General features: G+C 44.5%; 1 protein-coding gene across 1 annotated transcript; it reads right to left on the bottom strand.

Annotated features, from left to right (window-relative positions):
• Positions 1 to 12,048: 12,048 nt before the first annotated feature.
• Positions 12,049 to 14,066, bottom strand: LOC123412563 (protein MONOCULM 1-like). The gene has a single exon (XM_045105512.1). It carries the CDS (start codon positions 13,688 to 13,690, stop codon positions 12,410 to 12,412), a length of 1,281 nt encoding a protein of 426 aa, XP_044961447.1. The 5' UTR covers positions 13,691 to 14,066; the 3' UTR covers positions 12,049 to 12,409.
• Between the last annotated feature and the right edge of the window lie 7,102 nt (positions 14,067 to 21,168).

The raw sequence follows: 21,168 nt of genomic DNA, 5'->3' as shown, positions 1-21,168 counted from the left end.
GAATATGAGTTAGACATAATTACAACAACAAGGTCAAACAGAGTTCGTAAAAGTTTTTCTTTTGTCTCTTTCAGTTTGTCAACTGAATTGCTTGAGGACAAGCAAGGCTTTAAGCTTGGGGGAGTTGATACATCTCCATCGTATCTACTTTTCCAAACTCTTTTGCCCTTGTTTTGGACTCTAATTTGCATGATTTGAATGGAAATAACTCGGACTAACGTTGTTTTCAGCAGAATTGCCATGGTGTTGTTTTTGCGCAGAAATAAAAGTTCTCGGAATGACCTGGAAATTTACGAGGATTTTTTGTGGAATATATAAAAAATACTGGCACAAGAATCAACCGGAGATGTGGAGCGAGGAGCCCACAAGCCTAGGAGGCGCCCCCCTGGCCGCGCCTAGCAGGCTTGTGGGGCCCTCGGGGCTCCGCCGCCTCCATTTCCAACTCTATTTAGTCCCTTTCGTTCGGAAAAAAATCAAGGAGAAGAGTTCATCGCGTTTTACGATACGGAGGCGCCGCCACCACCTGTTCTTCCTCTGGAGGGAGATCTGGCGTCCGTTCTGGGCTCTGGAGAGGGGAGATTGTCGCCATCATCATCATCAACCTTCCTTCATCACCAATTCCATGATGCTCTTAACCGTTCTGGGCTCTGGAGGTCATCGCCATCGTCATCACCAACCTTCCTTCATCGCCAATTCCATGATGCTCTTCACCGTTCATGAGTAATCTCATCGTAGGCTTGCTGGACGGTGAAGGGTTGGATGAGATCTATCATGTAATCGAGTTAGTTTTGATGGGGATTGATCCCTAATATCCACTATGTTCTGAGATTGATGTTGCTACTACTTTGCCATGCTTAATGCTTGTCACTAGGGCCCGAGTGCCATGATTTCAGATCTGAACCTATTATGTTCTCGTCAATATATGTGTGTTCTTGATCCTATCACCTACTATGTGTTATGACCCGGCAACCCCGGAGTGACAATAGCCGGAACCACTCCCGGAGATGACCATAGTATGAGGAGTTCATGTATTCACTAAGTGCTAATGCTTTGTTCCGGTTCTCTATTAAAAGGAGAACCTTAATATCCCTTAGTTTCCATTAGGACCCCACTGCCAAGGGAGGGATGGACAATAGATGTCATGCAAGTTATTTTCATAAGCACGTATGACTATATACGGAATACATGCCTACATTACATTGACGAAGTGGAGCTAGTTACATATCTCCCCATGTTATAATTGTTGCATGATGAATGTCATCTGGCATAATTATCCATCACCGATCCAATGCCTAAGAGTTTTCCTACTGGTCCTTGCTACGTTACATTGCCGCTACTGCTATCACTGCTGCTACTGTTACCGCTACTGATGTCACTGCTGCTACTGTTACCGCTACTGCTGTCATTTCTACTATTACCGTTGCTACTCTTGCTATCACACTACTTTGCTACTGATACTTCGTTGCACATACTAAGTCTTTTAGGTGTGGTTGAATTGACAACTCAACTGCTAATAATAGAGAATATTCTTTGGCTTCCCCTTGTGTCGAATCAACAAATTTGGATTGAATACTCTACCCTCGAAAACTGTTGCGATCCCCTATACTTGTGGGTTACCATCGTCGGACATGTTGTCGAAGAGGTGATTGACGTCAGGGAAGAAGGTGTCATCCGGGAAGAGTTTGTCGGTGTTCGTGATTAAAGTCAGTAGTCGCGCGGAGCGCTCCCCAAAAACCTTATCGCCCTTCTCCCATACAGGACCCAAAGAGACGGAGTTTCTGAGGCCTACTGTCCCAACCAATGGTGCACACCGCAAGTAAGCATGGGGAAGAACGTAGCAGCAGCACAGAGAATGGAACCGGTGGCGAGAGGAAGTTCTGATACGTCTCTCTGGAGAGGAGACCTCTCCTTTATAGGCGCAAGAGAAGGAGGCGAGAGGCCAGCGACGGTAGCCGAAGAGAACGAGGGAGACAAAGCGAACAGACAGCAGCCGAAGGTCGCAGCATTCGTGTTCAATATCCACTACAGCAAAACGTTCACCTTTCGAGTGACCTTTCATATACCAGTCGTGCGTGGCAAAAGTTTAGTTCGGCTCGGCTCATTCCCGCAACCCACGACGCTTCGTGACGAGGCGGACGACGGAGGAGGAGGAGCGCACGTGTATGTCTCTCTTGTTCGCAAGCTCATACATGTGTGGAAACATCCTCCCTTATAAGGAGGTCCAACTCCCACTAAAGTAGTAATGTGGGACTAAACTTTTCCACCTCTTGCCTTGCACAAATGGGTTGCGTGGGCCTCTAGGATTTATTAGGAATTTCTGAAATTATATATTGGGCTGGCCCAAAAAATAGATAAAATTCTAGCAATCCCCCACCAGATCCCAGAGGCACACATAATTTGCCTTTGGTTCCAAAACTCTGTTTTATATACCGATACTGAAGTGGAGACTGTTAAGTTGAATTTCCACCTAGAAATCTATGCTACACTAGTAAGGAACTTGAACGGTGGACTAGACCTTGAACTGGAAGTTTTCTGCGAATCTAGCTTCACACAGAGCCTTGACCGATACTAGGCTACTGTGGGACTTTCCCGCGGGGTGGAGCTTATGCATCATACTTCGAGACCTTTCATGAGTTTACAAGAGAGCACCCTACTCTCATAGATTGCGACGTTAACAATCAGACTCATATAGGTATGTTCTTCAGAATGTTATCCAGGACAACATCTCTCCTTCAATAAGCCACTTAGAACATATTAAGATGTATATCAACCTGCCATGCAGTTTAGGAAAGTATTGCATCTTCATGGAGTGGTATTATCAATGATAAGGGTACTTTCTTCTCAGTTGACCAACAGCTTGTCTTCCACATCTAATTCACAGGATCTCCGATCACAAATAATAGGTTACCATTGTGAACAACTCATATAGTGGGTCTCATACCCATCTCCCTCGATGCATTATCTATCACATTACGTGACAGACCCTTATTAAAAGGATCTACCATATTTTTAGATGTTTGGATATAATCCAATGCAATAACTCCGGAGTTTCTCATTTTCCTGACAGATTTTAACCTTCTCTGAACGTGTCTTGATGACTTCATGTTATCCTTTAAGATGATCACTTTCATGATCACAGTTTGATTGTCGCAGTTCATAAGCATACCCGGTACAGGTTTCTCAACAACCGGTAAGTCATTCAAGTGTCGGCGAAGCCAATCTACTTCGACCATAGCTGTATCTAGGGATGTGAGTTCTGCTTCCATTGTTGACCTTGTTAAGATCGTTTGCTTGCAAGACTTCCAAGAAACAATTCCACCTCCATGAGTGAATACATATCCGCTCGTGGTCTTTATCTCATAAGCATGAGAGATCCAGTTTGAATCACTATACCCTGCAAGCACCTTTGGGTGTCTAGTATAGTGAATTCCATAATTTACAGTGCCTTTCAAATAACGCAAAATTCTCTCTAGAGCTTTCCAATGCACATCTCCTGGCTTTGAGACAAACTGACTCGGTTTTCTAACAACAAAAGAGATGTCAGGTCTTGTAGCACTAGCTAAGTACATAAGCGAGCCAATAATTTGAGAATATTTCAATTGGTCTCTACCAATTCTTCGATTCTCTCGAAGCAGCACACTGGCATCATATGGTGTGGGAGAGGGCTTGCCGTCACTATATCCAAAGCGACTCAAGAACTTTTCCACATAGTGAGATTGAAGCAATGTAATCCCACCACCATCGTCTCTCAACAACTTGATGTTCAGAATGACATCAGCCACTCATAAATCCTTCATCTCAAAAAAGTGAGATAGAAAATCCTTGACCTCCTTAATAACATTCAGATTTGTTCCGAAAATCAGTATGTCATCAACATACAAGCAAAGGATAACTCCCTCGCCCCCACCATGGCGATAGTACACACATTTATCAGCTTCGTTTACAACAAAGCCTGCAGCTATTAAAGTTCTTTCAAACTTCTCATGCCACTTCTTGGGTGCTTGCTTAAGTCCATATAAAGACTTCAACAACTTGCACACTTTTCCTTCCTGGCCATCTACTACAAACCCATCTGGTTGTTCCATGTAAATTTCCTCATCCAACTCTCCATTTAGGAAAGCAGTCTTAACATCCTTTTGATGAACGATAAGACCATGTGAGGCGGCTAGTAAAAGTAGTACTCGAATAGTGGTCAGTCGAGCCACGGGTGAGTAAGTATCAAAGAAGTCTTTACCTTCCTTTTTAGTATAACCCTTAGCCACAAGTCTTGCCTTGTACTTCTTGATAGTACCATCAGGACTAAGCTTCTTCTTGAATACCCATTTGCATCCTATAGGTTAATTTGCACCCATCAGGACGATCAGTGATCTCCCAAGTTTCATTTTCCAAGATGGAATCCATCTCACTACGGACTTCTTCCTTCCAGTAGTGAGCATCTTCAGACCCGTAGGCCTTTGAAATAGAACTGCAAGTGTCATCTATGAGGTACACAAGAAAATCATCACCAAAGGACTTTGCAGTCCTATGTCTCTTGCTCCTCATAGGAACTTCATTGTTCTCCTCCACAGTATTTTCAAAGTGTTCCTTCGAAATGGTAGGTTCAGTAATTGTAACTAATTCATGATTCTATGAATTAGGCATCTCCTGATTAGATGAGGTAGCCATATCCTTCATGGGAAAGATATCTTCGAAGAAATTCGCATCATTCGACTCCATGATTGTACCAACATGCATGTTAGATACCTCAGATTTTACAACCAAGAATCTATATCCAATGCTATGAAAAACATATCCCAGGAAAACACAATCCACAGTTTTTGGTCCTAGCTTGCGCTTCTTTGGGATTAGCACATTGACTTTCGCCAAACAACCCCAGGTTCGTAGATAATAGAATTTTAACCTTTTCTTCTCCCATTCCTCGAATGGAGTTATCTCTTTGTTCTTTGTGGGAACTCGGTTTACGACATGACATGCAGTCAATATCGCCTCCCCCCACCATGCCTTGGAGAGATGCGATGTGTCTAACATGGCGTTAACCAAATCAGTTAGAGTACGGTTCTTTCATTCATCTACCCCATTAGGCTGAGATGAATAGGGAGGCGTCCTCTCATGGATGAAACCATGTTCCGCATAGAAGGAATCAAATTCATTTAAGAAATACTCTTCACCACGATCGAACCTAAGCCTCTTGATTTTTCGATCAAGTTGGTTTTCCGCTTCAGCTTTATAGATCTTGATGTTGGGGAACGTTGCATGGGAAACAAATTTTTTACTATGCACACGAAGACCTATCATGGTTTTTGGATTGTTGGAAATATGAGCGATTTACCAAGTGATTTAACTAGCATAAATAATATATAAACCATGACTACCATAGCAAACATATGATAAGTCATGCAATTATAGAGAAAATATGGAAGTTGCATATGAAAAGGTGAACATGAACGGAACATATATAGAAAAGAAACTACAACAAGAAGTTGAGGCATGAACTCAAACAAGAAGAATACGAGAACATACTGAGTTGCAGCTGTAGCAGCAGCGGTGTTGGTGTTGTCGTTGGACATGTTGTCAAAGAGGTGGTCGACGTCAGGGAAGAAGTCGTCGTCCGGGAAGAGGTCGTCGGTGTCCGTGATGAAAGCCAGTAGTCACGCGGAGCGCTCCCCAAAAACCTTATCGCTCTTCTCCCGTACAGGACCCAAAGAGACGGAGTTTCGAAGGCCTACTGTCACGACCTACGGTGCACACCGCAAGTCGGGATGGGTAAGAACGTAGCAGCAGCACAGAGAATGGAACCGGTGGCGAGATGAAGTTCTGATGCGTCTCTCTGGAGAGGAGCGACCTCTCTTTTATAGGCACAAGAGAAGGAGGCGAGAGGCCAGCGACGACACGAAATGAACAGACAGCAGCCGAAGGGTGCAGCGTTCGTGTTCAGTATCCACTACAGCAAAACGTTCAGCTTCCGAGTGACCTTTCGTATACCAGTCGTGCGTGGAAAAAATTTAGTTCGGCTCGGCTAATTCCAGCAACCCGCTTCGTGAGGAGGCGGGCGGAGGAGGAGGAGGAGCGCACGTGTATGTCTCTCCTGTTCTCAAGCTCATACATGTGTGAAAATATATCCTCCTTTATAAGGAGGCTCAACTCCCACTAAACTAGCAATGTGGGACTAAACTTTTCCACCTCTTGCCTTGCACAAATGGGCTGCGTGGGCCTCTAGAATTTATTAGGAATTTCTGAAATTATATATTGGGCTAGCCCAAAATATAGATAAAATTCTTGCAAAACCTACGATCTTTGATCGGGCGACGACAACGCATGTGCATTATTTACTTTCTGAAGCCGTTGCTTTTAAAGAACCTTTTTTATTATCCGGGTGTTGTCTTTGGTGGTGGTTAGAGTGCTATTACTACGGGTGATTGATCACCGTGGAAAGATTTTTCTTTTTTCTCCTTTTTATTTTGTTTTTCGGCTGTGTGCATCCTCGGTGTTTTTAGCCAGCTTGTTGGTGAAGAGATTGTCTGTAATTGGTAGCTGCTTGATATTAGTACATTCTTCTTTTCAAAAAAAATCACTGCTCATGTAACCAAAGAACCAAACTTTGCATATGAAGATTACAAACCAGTAACAAAACACGGTGTTTTGTAGGTAACCAAACAGCATGCAAAAATGGCCCAGATCTTGTAGGCCATGCAGTCTATATTGGGCCAAGCTCTGAAGAAACACGAAAAGTCCTCGGAACCAAGCACGCCCTTTGTCTTTGGTTTTGATAGAAAAATAATGGGCATTCACGGATGAGGAGATCGATCGACGCAGATAGCCCCTGCGTGTACGTACGTTGGATTCCGTTGGTCTGCCGGCCTCTGCGTACGCCTGCAGCTTCCTCCGATGGCATCCCTTTTGGACGACTTTAGTTCTTCTGGATGTAGGCATTCTACTTCTTTCGACGAGAATCAAGCATCTCCTTCAATGACTAAACTGGTTGTGCACACCTCTAAATCAAATAGTACGAGGTTTTTCTCTTGTGTGTGAGCGTGTCCCATCAAGATGGACATTAGTTCTCGTGTGTCCCATTGTTACATAAGTGAGGTGGCTCCTGATCTTCAGGCCACAGGACTTCAATTTCAGTAGATATTGTGTGAGGTTTGCGCGTGATGGCGTGAGTACACTTGTGCATCAGTGTTGTACTCGATCGTGTTTCTACAACAAAATATTCTACCTTTTGGCTGCCATACCCCACGGCAGGAACTCTCATTCTCTCACGAGGAGCTAACAGAGGCCACCCAATTCGACACTCCCTTTCATGTATTTGTCGCTCCAACAGATGTATTTAGACATATTTCAATGCTAAATACATATGTTTGAGCAACAAGTAATATGAATTGAGGGAATTAGCACATTTGTTAGAATGCAGCCAATGACAGTGTTAAAGACTAGCAGGAAGGAGAACCTGTTACTTAGGGATTGAGTGGGCAGTGTGCCACCATAAAATGTCCCCTATCGAGTACTGTGTTTTTGGATAACAAACAGATAGTAACTCATATTCTTACAGTACCAGAATGGCATGAAGCCATCAACATATGACCAAGCTGGTGAGTAGTTTGGAAAGGCCATCATTTAGGACGCTCACAAAGCTAGTTGAAAAAACCATTCCGACCACACATACAGATTGATTGCGCATGTTGACCAGAAGCCGATCAAATGCTCATGCACCATGGATCTCTCCAAAAAGTTCAGTTAAGGATTCCCCTACGATCTCATAAGATCAAAGGCCTACGGCCTACCTTCGCCCGCGCTCGGCCGATGGTTTCTAACAAACTTCACTGCTGCCCTCGACATCAACCCCGCTTTGCTGTTTGCTAACAAACAGCACGTTGGAAACAAGGTTTCCAAACAGGCCAAATGCCATGGGCTTTCTTTTGGACCACTCCTTTTCACATATATGTTGTGTTTTTTGCCCAGTTTATAAGCAAGATAGGCAGCTAGTGACTAATGAGCTAGTTTGGACTTTGGTATCGATGTGATTTAACATGTCTTTTCCCCTTAGGCCATAGCCGTAGGGTGACTATGATAGCCCTATCATGCATAGCTTGGATAGCTTCATACTAGGAATAAGAGATGGAGAAGCCATATGGCCGTGCAAGCCAAATGCATGGTGCATATACTATCTCCATCATAGTTTATAAGGCACGTACGTGTACCTAGGTCGTCAATTTGACTTATAAAAAATCTATTGTTTAATATAAAAAATATATTATTAGAAAATAGAACATATATAGTTTTCAATGATATATTTTTTATAATATAAGCTTATCATTAAGTTGATCAAATTGACGACCTAGATACATGTGCCGGGACTTATAAACTGAGATGGAGGGAGTATATGTGATCATTAGAAGGGTAGATGTAGTAGATACTATGTTTTCTCTCTATTGCATAATATAAGACGTTTTTGCAAACTGTTTTGGGGATGGAGTGGTAGTGTCTTTTTTCCATGCGATAACACTGTGTCACATGCATGCACATTGGCTGGGAAAGAAAATAGTTGGGCTGCACTGCAGACATATCCTTGTCGCTCTTTTCTACTACTTCCTCCGTCTCCGATTATAAGGTATGTGCATTGTTTTTTGTTGACAATTTGACTAGCTAAATATGTACTCCCTTCGTTTTAAAATAAGTGACTCAAAAATGACTCAACTTTGTATTAAAGTTAGCGCAAAGTTGAGTCATTTCTGAGTCATTTATTTTGTACGAAGGGAGTATTATATTTGATAAAAAAATACGTATTTAGACACTATATCCACTTAAGAATCCAATGATATACTTTTGATGACATATAACTCATATTTAGCTAGTCAAATCAATGACCTGAAATTACGTGCACGTCCTATAAAGCGAGACAAAGAGAGTATAAGGAAAGAAACGGGGTTAAGGGTAAATAACCAATGCACATCAATTGTTTAATTAGGTTCTCTGTACATAGCAATCACTCCTCTTTCTAGGTGATAAGGAAGGCAGCCGATATCTAACTCCTTCCACCAGCCTGTGCCCCCCCCCCCCCCATTCGTTTTCCCCTTTGGTGGTGGGAAGTGGGGGAACCCCGGTTTTTGCCTATCCATCATGTAGTTCGGGTGATGGTTTGGTGTTGTGACGACAAAATATAGATGGTGGACGTTGCATTGTATTGAATAATGGTGCCCACCTTTAAGCCATCTCGATGTCATGGTCGGCGGCGTCGAGGAGCTACTGGGTCGGTATCATTGTCACACATGTGCCCCTCGTTTCCCCTTCGGCGGTGGGAAGTTGGGGAACCCCGGTTTTTTCCTACCTATCATGTAGTTCGGGTGATGGTTTTGGTGTTGTGAAGGCAATGTATAGATGGTGGCGGTCGTGTTATTATATTGAATAATGGCGACGAGCTTTAACAAATCTCGATGTGGTGGTCGGCGGCATCAGGAGCTATTAGGTCAGTACCATTGTCGGTCATGCGCTCCAGCATTGTGTGATATTGGTTTGATCATCGGCTTGTTAGCCTAGCTTCGGAACACTGTATTTTATGTAGCTTCTTCCCACCTGTGGCAGCATGCGGGTCAAGTTGTCGGTTTCGCGTTGGCGAGGCCATCCCAACTGTCGGAGAAGATCATGGCACGATCCTGGGTAAGTTGGTTTCTTCACCTATATCGTGTAATCTGCGACGGGTGGCTATAATAACATCAACAACGAGAAGTATTATTCCTGTGAAGGTCTCGGTGGATGATATTGTTCTTGATGTTCTCTTGTTAGTTCTTTCTTAAGACAATGCCATAGCAACTGAGCAAGAAACACTGAATTCAGTTCAAGAGGATTTTCTGGGGGCTTAAATATTCATCTTAATTTTTATGGGATTTTCTATAAACTTGGAGACACATGTCCTAATTTAGATGTTTCCTTTGTACGCTCTTTCACTAACTAGTATAAATCCAAAATAATATTGTTCTTCTGAGGAGCTTGTTCTCCCCAAATATTAGAGAATGTTATGAGCTATTAGATCTACGTCAAACGGTTATGTTTTAACCATAAAGTTGGACAGGAAAAATAGAGAAAAAGACCTCTACAAAACTATAGACAGTACGCCGATGCGATATGACCCTACGCCGACGGCCAAAAAGGCCGTCGGCATATCCCTCCAGTCCGGTAGTGGCACCAGTATAACCATAAGATATGTACTTAAAATATGAATTTTTGTATAAACAATGTGCAACCACGGTTGAATGTACACACATGGGGAATTAACTTTGGAAAATTAAGCTACACATGCAAAAAGAAGAATGGCAGTCCTGCAAATACATTGTTCTAAGGCCAGCTGGACCCATTAGAATGGTTGCTTCCGTATTCATATGGGACTAATAGATTATGATGATGGAGAATATTTAAAGTCATTTTATGGAATTTTCAAAAGTGATCTTCTTAGAGATTTTTTAACAAGCGATCCTTTTAGACAAATTTTTTGAAGTAACTTTCAGACAAATTTTTAAAAAGTGATGATGTGATAACAGGAAGTCTCATTACATTTTTTCTTGGTACACTACATGTTCGGTGCATTCATTTGTAACTGATGTGTGAATCGAGATATATTTAGCTATCTGGCCCCGTTATCCGTTGTACAATGAACAAAAGTTCCTAAAAATACAATGAACAATAAAAAACGAAGCAGGTGTTATATATTCATATAGTAAAAAAGGAATGAAATATGATGCTCACGAGAGCTAGTGCTTACAATGATATCAAAAAGAATGTGCTGCGCATACAAGCAATCAAAGTCCGGTTCTTTTGTGGGCAAAAACTAGATTTCGTTCCACCGGAGGCATGCTAAAAGAGATCCGGTACAGGGTATACAGAGAGCTGGCCATTTTTGAAAAAGTCGTGCTAAAGATGAAAATTGATGCAATATAATAAGGCATAAGTCTACTTATTCAAAAATGTGAGGCAGTCGGCTAGCCAAGGAATCATGTAGGTCATGGCATGGGTCTCTTTGAGGAACCAATTAAGAAGGCACGCAGCCATGCATGCAAAGATCCCAAGGCAATGGAGAGAGAGGAAGATGGGTCCTTCCAAAAGCGAATGATCTTTTCTGAGAGAGAGACTAGTAGAGAGGGAGATGGTCAAGGAGAGGGAGAGGGAGAGAGACAGAGAGATTAAGGGGAGCAAGTTGGCCACCAAAAGTGGTGGCCTGGTTTTGAGAAATCCCATGATTTTGTTTGAGGGGACAGGGGGCAGGGATTAGGGTGGCATTGATGCATGGGATCATGCCATGCCTTCCCAAAGACAGCTTACCAGCATATATGGAGCATGAGACACAGAAAACAAGAACACAAGCCCCCTTCTCCCTGGGCAGGAGAGGAGACACAACATCTTATTTTTGCTACGGCATATTAGTAAACACTAGGTTTGTTAGCAACTTATACATAAAAAACTGCCTACATATATAATTTGTTAGCCTGCTGCAAGTTGCAAAACACCACAGGAGTGATCATTACTACCACATAAACAACCTACGAAAACTAATGGGCACTAGTTTATGGTTAGTGCTGGGCAAAGCACGCATGATTAGTTATAAATACAAACAACGGCATCCAACACCAACGTTCCAAGTCAAATGGAAGATTATATATAGAATGAGGCCGTGCAAGTGAGCTATAGAGCTACAAGATCCTCCTCCTGATCTCCACGCCGAAGAAATTAACTATACAAATAAATAAAGTTTTCCTTTTGACAGAATAAAATTATTGGTGTGGTCGCAAAAAAGTAGATGGTGGATCCATTCTGCGAGATCACACATCTCACTTAAATAACATGGTAATGTGTTGAGAACAGAAGCAATAGCAACAAATCCGCAAATCAAAATTAAACAAATATATACTGGTGCATTAGGTCCAACAGTCATATAAACAAAATATCCCCAAAACTTTACTCGAACACGAACTAAAAGAGAAATAAACAACCCATAAAGAGGAAAAAAAGTTGGAATTGGTAGTTTTACGTTGTAGCAGCCTCACAAGGTTTGACACCTTGTAAATCCAATGTGATCCCCATGCATTGCTATGCTTTCAGGTCTTAAATCAACAGTAATTAACAAACGAACTGGGCAGCCAATGACAAATTAACATGATGCTGATAGCTAGCTAGGGTTAGGGTTTCTTCCTCCTGGCACACTCAATCCAACTAGCTCCTCCTCCAACCAAAATCACCATGAAATCTTACTAATTAAGCAGACAATATTATTAATTGCACCAGTGCAGATCATGTTCATATATATAATTAAGCTCTATATAGAAGGCAGTGAGCAAGCAAACCCTAGGTCACCGTCGTCGATTCTTCGTAGTCGCCGGTATGCATGCATGCACAGAGTAGAAGGCGCGCTCGCCAATGGTACCTACTGCCACGCCGACACAGACAGCAGCGGCCGCGTCTGCCACCCGAGGAAGCACGCGCCGCGGGACTCCTGCACCAGGTATCCCTCCGACGGGTAGTGCAGCCGCAGCAGTAGCCGCGCCTGCGAAACGGCAAACGCGCTGAGCGGTCGCGCGGCGAACCCAGTGCCGCGTGCGGCGGTAGCCCACCGCTCGAGCCCGCGCCACCACCTCCCGCCTGTGCTCCCCACCGCGGCCTCGATCTCCCTGCCGAGAACCTCTTGCTCCACCGCCAGCCTCTCCCGGCTCCCCGGCGGCACTGTCGCCTCCAGCGCCTCGAACACCGCCGAGTAGTGATCCATGGCCACACCGACACGGCGGGGGAGCTCGTCGATGGGGTCGATACCTCCGCCACTCGCCTCCCTCTCGGCGACGGTCACCACGGCGGGGGCCATGGCTTTCACCCACTTCAGGAACGCTGCGAGCTCGTCCTGCCCGCCGAGCTTGTGCAAGAACAGCACGCAGTTCACGGCCAGCGTCTCGTCGGGACGTATCTCCAAGCTCGTGACAGCGGTGCTCGGGGTGGTGCTCGTGCCGGCGACGTGGTGCGTGCTGGCGGCGCAGGAGAGGAGGAGCGGGGTGAAGTGGAATGGGAGCTGGATCGAGCGGGCGAAGGCGCGGAGCCGGTTGCCTGTACGAAGGAGCGTGTCGCGGTCGGCGCCGGCACCGGTGATGCGGACCTCGGGTGGGCCCAGCGCAGGGTCGGCTCGTTCGGCGATCGCCTGGAGGAGTGGCGGCCACTGCACGCCGTGCGCCGCGTCGAGGTCGACGATGTGGACGCGGCGCGAACCCTCCACGGCCTCGAGGATGGCCTGGTTGGCCGTCAGGTGGGCGAACCGCAGGAACGGCGCGATCTGGTTGAACGCCAGGTACGCCCCGGACGGTGCCGGCGCCGTCCCAGTAGGCGGCCGCGGGGAGAACGGCAGCCCGGCCTTGGCGTCCACGCGGAGCACGAGCGCGCGCGCGAAGTGGTAGGCGAGGCGGTCGGTGGCATCGCCGCGCGGGGACGCCGCGGAGAGGAGGATCTCGGCAGCACGGCGCGCGGCGGCGAGGTCCCCGCGCTGCAGCAGGTCGGCGCAGGCCAGCACGAGATCCCGCGTGGATGGCGCTGCCGCGAGCGCGCGCTCGCCGGCGGCCAGAAAGGCGGCGTCACCCTCGCCCTCGCCGCTGCTGTTCCTCAGGTCGGCGTTGCTGTTGTTGTTGTCGGTGTCCGAGGACGACGAAGAGTGGAGTGAGCCGATCATGTCTTCTTCTTCGCTCCCCGCGCACAAGGACTAGGAGCGTCGTGAGCGGCCGGAGGTGGAGGAGAAGACGGAGACGGAGCATGAGGGCGCGCATCTCTGGGGGGGTTTAATAGGGACGATGAGGGCGCACGTCCAGCAGCATCTGGGCTCGCAGCTTCCTTGACAGGACATCATCTGCCAAAAATACACAAGTATGCTGCTGCTAGCTAGTTTGTGTGAGTGAGTGAGAGGTGAGAACCCAGCAGCACCATCACCAGCAACCAGCTACGCTACTACTACTACTAATGTCAGCCATAGCCTACTAGGTGCACTGTGCAAACTCACAGATGAGGGAGGGAGAGTAGTAGGTATTTTGCTCGGCACCAGTAGTACCGATTTCTCTCTCTCTCTCTCTCTTCTCTCTCTCTCTCTAACTATGTAGAGGAGGGAAGGGGAAAGGTGGTGGCGAGGGTGGCGTTGTCTTTTATCCCTTGGACTGTGGCGAGGATGATTTGGGTGGGCTAAAGCGCGGGGAATCTGAAACATTCCAAGGAATGGTGGGCTCATGGACGAGGTTCATACGCCAGAGCTTTAGCTTCTATGACTAGTTGCTGCATCTAGAAATAGTTCTAAATTAGTGGTAGCTTTAGGTCGAGTAGATAGATGAATGGGCACCTGCATCTAGTAGGGGGCCATTGCTAGCTAGGGGGAATTGGATTTTGTGGTGGCTTAGTGGTGATCATTGGATATATGTATGTTGTCTCAAATGTTTTTTAGGTGATTCCCTGTTATCTCTAGAAGTCGGCTTACTAAAGATTCATCCTATATATATATGAGACATGTGTTCTCTTATGATGAATCTATTTTTTTAGAATCTGGTGAATCTTTATTTGAGACATGTTATTGTGTTGGTTGTTTCATTTTGATTTCATCTGTGTTGGCTTGAGTTTTAGTTATGTTCTGATGTTTATTCTTCTCTCGTTTGTACTCCCTCCGTCCGCGTGTATAGGACATGCGCATAGTTTTAGGTCGTTAATATGTATTATATGTAATAAATAGTATATCATTAGATTCATGCGAAAATGTAGTTTCTGAATATGTAATATTTATCGCATATAATATATATTTAGCTAGTTAAATTGACAACCTAGAACTACGCGCATGTCCTATACACTTGGACGGAGCTAGTACTCCCTCCGTCACACTCTATAAGGCATGCGCGTGTATCTAGGTTGTCAATTTGATTTATATAAAATATATTGTTTAACCTAAAAATTATATCATTAGAAAATATAACATCTAAAATTTCTAATGATATATTTTTGATAATAAATTCCTCTCATTAAGTTGGTCAAATTGACGATCTAGATACACGTGTCGGACTTATAAACTGAAACGGAGGGAGTATATCATATCAGTGCCGAAAGAGACGATATTTGTACTCAGAGGAGAGTGAAGTTTTTCGGCGAGTGGTTGTGGTGTCTTTACATATTTCGGTCCTAGTGTCAGTCGATGATCGTTGTGTGAGCCCATTGAAAGCTCCTATTCCACTTTGAAATGGTGGAATTGTAACTACTCCCTTCGTCACGGTTTAGAAGGCACAGTTAAACTTGCGTGCATTTTTAAAATAGACAAGGTTTAAGGCGCAAAAGCAATTACTTCTATTAATTAGTACTAGTACTATTCATGCATGCGCCCTCTCAATTTGCTGCTCACACATTAGTACTAGTATTTTCTCAATTGATTAGGCGCATTAGCATTTACACCTGCTACATCTCACAACCAATCGACGACTACCTTGGCCCTAGAGATTTTTCAATCGTGTCTTCTAAACCGTGACGGAGGGAATAGTATAATGTTCACAAGGGGCGGTCAATGAAGCTCCCGCCCACTTAGCTCAGGTCCATGGTCCACTTGCTCGCTTCACATGTTTTCGCTGCTCGCTCCACATATAAATAGTCGGCTACATCTTTATTTTGAAAATGTTTGTTGAGTCAAGATATGTTGAATGATTTGAAAAAAAAAACACTGAATTTTAATAATGTTGCAAATAAAAAATGTTTGGAAATTTCAAAATAGTCATGGATTTAAGAAAGATAGGAAAATTTAAGAACAATTGCGAACTTTAAAAAGTATTCATGATTTTTTTACAAATATTTGGGGATTTTAAAACATATTAAGAGTTTCTTTAAATGTTAGATTTTCTAATATGTGTTCATTAAATAAAGAAGTGCAAAATAAAAATAAATAGAAGGAATCCCAAATTTGAAATAATAAAAAGAAAAAAGAAACAGGAATCGTCAACCAACTACACACGTCTTTACGGACGGATGTCAAGTTGTCAACAACCACTCAGACTCCCACCGCACCGGAGGCTCCAAATATAAGAAGCTTAGAGTGAGATTTGTGTGTGTTTTATCCACGTACCTCAAACTTCATCTCTCAAATCCATCTTAAGTCATGCAAAACACAAAAGCTATCTACTACATCATACTACGTAGATAAACGTAGCATATCCTACTAGTTGTTGGAGATTTCGACGACATCCATGCAGGCAGTGCCGGATGGAGCTGCCACTTGGCGGATGGATGCCTCTCGTGGCTTTGACTCCTCGTGAGACTCCATGTCCATCAACATCGCGTCCACATTCACCTTCGAGCTACAATCCGGATGGCGAGACGGGTCCGACTCTGCTCTAGGAGCTGCATCCGGTGATCTGGAGTGAGCATATGTAAGTGGTATTGCGCCACCATCTCAAAGTTGTCGATGTCTGCATAGCTGCAAGGTTTCCGTCCGAGGGCTGGGATATGATCTCTCGATGCATAGGTGGAAGGTTTCCATTGGAGGGCTAGGATATGATATCTCGATGGATAAGTGGAAGCAAACCACTTCTAGTAGGCACATCTTCCAAAACAAAAACTTGTTCATTTATATCTAGTACTACATGAAGACGTGAGCGGATTGGGGGGGGGGGGGGGGTTGGCCCGGGCATATAGGGCCGGTAAGAGGAGCCCGTATGTTCGGGATTTTGTGACCTCTTAGTGACTGGGTTATTCATGTGGACATATAGGTGGTTTTAGGGAGCCTGCTTGTACATGCTCTCAGTATCTTAATAGACATATACACTCGCATGATCTTACGTATATAGTAAATTTGAATAAATAATAAATAAAAAGTTACATGTTCATATCTCAAAAAAACGGTTTCCCCCCAGCTTTGTATTACAAAGCAACAACACCTACAACGAACGATAAGTGTTGGGGCGGAAGGAGCACAATCACGCTCAAATGAAACGAAAGAGAAAATACAAAAGGAACAAATGACGACAACGACGGATTAACAAAAATGAAGAATCCTCGTGACCGCTCAGGCCGCCGTAGATCTCCCACCAAGCACCTAAACTCCAAAGCGCCCGTACCAACCAAAACTTTCAAGAAGGGACGTGATGATGACGACACTGATGTCAAGGATTTCTGAGGGATCGATAGAAGATGTGTCTAGAGGGGGGGGGTGAATAGACTACTTTTCAAGATAAAATTTCTAGCCTAACCTAATTTCTAGGAGGGCAGAAATCTAGCAGTTCTAACAAATCTAGGCACCCTACACAAGAAGTTTTAAGAGTATAGCAGCAGAAAGTAAACACATGGTGTAAAGAGAGGAGTAAGGAAGGTCGATCAAACGCATAAGGTTGACGCGGCGATTTTTCGCATGGTTCCGATAGGTGGCGCTATCGTATGTCAATATTAGTGGAGACTTCAACCCACGGAGGGTAACGGCCGCGAGAGTCCATGGAGGGCTCCACCCACGGAGGGTCCACAAAGAAGCGGCCTTATCTATCCCACCACTGTTTCCGTCCACGGAGGCCTAGCCTTACTCACGGTAGATCTTCACGAAGTAGGCGATCTCCTTGCCCTTACAAACATCTTGGTTCAACTCCACAACATGCAGTAGGAGGCTCCCAAGCGACACCTAACCAATCTAGGAGGCACCACCCTCCAAAAGGTAATAGATGTGGTAGATCAATGAACTCCTTGCTCTTGTGCTTCTAAAGATAGTCTCCTCAACACAAATCTCTCTCACACAAAATATGCATGGGTAGGAGATGTTAATTTGGTGGAAAGCAGTTTGGGGAGGCTAGAGATCAAGATTCAAATGATTGGATTGGAATATGTTGGTCTCAACACATGAGTAGGTGGTTCTCTCTCAGAAATTGGATCTGGAAATGAAGTGTGTGTTCCGAGTGCTTGTCCCACGAATGAGAGGTGGGTGAAGGGTGTATATATAGGCAGCAGCCAAAATCCAACTGTTACACACAAAAGAGCAAACTCGGTGACACCAAAGTGGACAACTCGGTGATACCGATTAGCACTAAAGTGGTGAACTTTTGAATCTTGGTGAGACCGATGTATAGAACTCGTTGGCACCGAAAAGGTGACTAAGGGTCATATGGACAATCTGGGTGGCACCGATACTCAAACTTGGAAATTCCGATTTTGTGTATCTTGGCAATAGAATGTTGGTCACACTGAACTCGGTAGCACCGATGCAGTTTCGGTTGCACCGATTTGGTGGGAATGGCTAGGGTTCTGTCTTAGGTTCAAACTTGGTGGGTCCGATGTGGCAATGTTGGTGACACCGAATTTGTGAATGTGGAACTTGACAGAGTGGATATGTGGAGAAAATGACTGAGTGTTTTGGTGGCTAACTTTGAGCATTTCAGCAATCAGTTCATTTTACTACCTCACCCCCTTTTAATAGTATTGGCTTTCATATCGACTCAAAAGTGATTTCTCACAAATATAAAATGAAGAGTCTTCTAGATTGAAGCTTGAGCCAATATTATTCCTTTCTTGCGTCCAGGGGCATCTCCACATAAACCTTAAGCCATAGCTCTTCATGGACTAAACCTGAAATATCTAGGTAAAAGTGTTACTCCAAGAGGCAATGTATGTTGTCATGAATTATAAAAATCACCAAGGGAGCATATGTTCTTTCAATTTCCCCTGGTACACAGCAAGGAGAAAGGAAGGGCACCCGCCGACACCCTCTAGGAATGTCCGGCAGAACCCTCAGGCGCCACCGACTCGGTGTCGCACAAGTCAACAGGGATTTCTCTCGATCCCAACCATCACACTAGGCACTCTGTAGCACTCCACCATACTTCCCACCACCCTGCGCAAGCACGATCTTGAATCCATCCATGTTATGTCACCATGGTACCGTGAAGTGAGCTTGCATAGTGAACAAGAAGAGTCAAGGCTCAAGGCAGCATCACTCTCGCCATGCGGGACGGAAGGACCTCCACCGTCAACGATGGTCCCCACCAGACGCGGAAGCAGGAGCACACTAGGACCATTGGACCATAGGCCCGGCCGGCTGCTGGAATGCGCGTGAAGCCCTCACCAAACCTTTCAGAGAGCATGTCATCTACATCGTCGGCCCATGTCTGAGCATCCTCTCCACACCATGTAGGAGGCAACAAGGACACCCCGGAGCTGGCAAGCTAGAACCCAGATGGGGCCCTTCGGGCTCAGATCTGGGCAGGGACGCACAACCAGTCAGCCTACCCCCCCTCCCGCCATCAAGGGAAGCACCACCACCATGCCAACCGTCGATGAAAGCACAACTTCTCCCTAAGGTGTTTTTGGTAATTCATAACAACATATATGTCATTGGACTAACGATTCTATCTAGTATATTTGAGGAAAAGTTTAATGATGCATTGGCTAAGGATTTTGAGGAGAATCCCTAGAATAAAAGAACATCTATTGGAAACAAGCTTGAAGATTGAAGACTCTACATTTTATATTTTGTGAGAAATCACATTTGAGTCCATAGGAAAACCAATACTTTTAAAAGGGGGTGAGGTGACTATGATGAGCTGGTTGCTCAAGTGCTTAGAAGTTAACCACCAAAAATACTCATGAAATTCTTCAAAAAATATTCTGTCCAAATTCCTAAAAGCCCAAATTTGGTGCCACCAACTATTTCCATTCGGCCCTACCGAGTTTTGCCTCACATAGATCCTATGCCAAACCCTAATTTCTTTGTGACACCAAATCTGCTTTCGGTCCGACCGAGAATGAGTTACCAACTGTGTGCCTACTTGTTTCTAAGAATTGAAATTTTTGATTTTTAGGAATTGGCGCCACCGAGTCTCGTAACTTTCTAGGCTGGCCAAAATCGGACCCACTAAGGTTCATATATCGGTCTCACCGAAAAACCAAAAATGGCCACATTTTGCACTAGTCGGTGCAATCGAGTTTTACTTTGGTTTCACCGAGTTGGGCAATAATGTTGTAACGGTTGGATTTTTGGATATGCCTATATATACCCCTCCACCTCCTCTCATTCATCGAGGAAACACTCATAACGAACAAACACTTGCCCCATCCATTTTTCTAGGAGAGAGCCACCTACTCATGTGTTGATATCAAGATATTCCGTTTCTACCATATGAATTATGATTTCTAGTCATCCCAAGTTGCTTCCCACCCAATCAATCTCTTCTACCCAAGCCAAATCTATGAGGGAGTGATTGAGTGTTGAGGACACTATATTTTGAAGCACAAGATCAAAGAGTTCATCATATTACCATATATCTTACCTTTTGGAGAGTGGTGTCTCCTAGATTGGTTAGGTGTCGCTTGGGACCCTCCTACTTCGTGTTGTGGAGTTGGACCAAGAAGTTTGTACGGGCAAGGAGATCGCCTACTTCGTGAAGATCTAACCCGAGTGAGGCTAGTCTTATGTGGACGTAAGTCATGATGGAATAGATAATGTTTCTTCTCTTTGGAGTGGACTCTCGCGACCGTTACCCTCCGTGGGTTGAATTCTCCGTCAAAGTGGACGTACGATAGCACCACCTATCGGAACCACGCCAAAAATCTCTGTGTCAATCTTTGTGTTTGATCTTCCTATCCCTACCCTCTATTTACATGTGCACATCTTTACTTTCCTCTGCTATACTCTTAGAATTTTATGTGTAGGGTGTGCTTGACTTGCTACAATTGCTAAAACTTTCCCATGTCTAAAATTGGGAAAAGGTTAAGTTTTTATTTGGTCAAGTACTCTAATCACACCACCCCTCTAGACATATTTAGGATCCTACAAGTGGTATCAGAGCTTTGGTATCCATTGCATTGGTTTCACAACTTAGTAGAATCTCGCGTCTAGTGAGGGAAATTACCACCATAGAGGTCTGATACGTCTCCATCGTATCTATAAGTTTTGATTGTTTCATGCCAATATTATACAACTTTCACATACTTTTGGCAACTTTTTATACGATTTGTCTGGCTAACCTGTTGATCTAGTGCCTAGTGCCAGTTCATGTTTTTCTGCATGTTTTTTATATCGCAGAAAATCCATATCAAACAAAGTCCAAACGTAATAAAAATTTACAGAGAATTATTTTGGAATTTATGTGATTATTGGGAGGTGGAATCAACGCAAACGGGGGCCCACAAAGACACAGGCCCCAGGCGCACCCTGGTGTC

The sequence above is a fragment of the Hordeum vulgare genome, chromosome 7H (genome assembly GCF_904849725.1).
Source record: "Hordeum vulgare subsp. vulgare chromosome 7H, MorexV3_pseudomolecules_assembly, whole genome shotgun sequence".
Lineage (NCBI taxonomy): Eukaryota > Viridiplantae > Streptophyta > Magnoliopsida > Poales > Poaceae > Hordeum > Hordeum vulgare.
The sequence above is the reverse complement of the archived record's forward strand: the minus strand, read 5'-3'. Positions and strand labels throughout refer to the sequence as shown.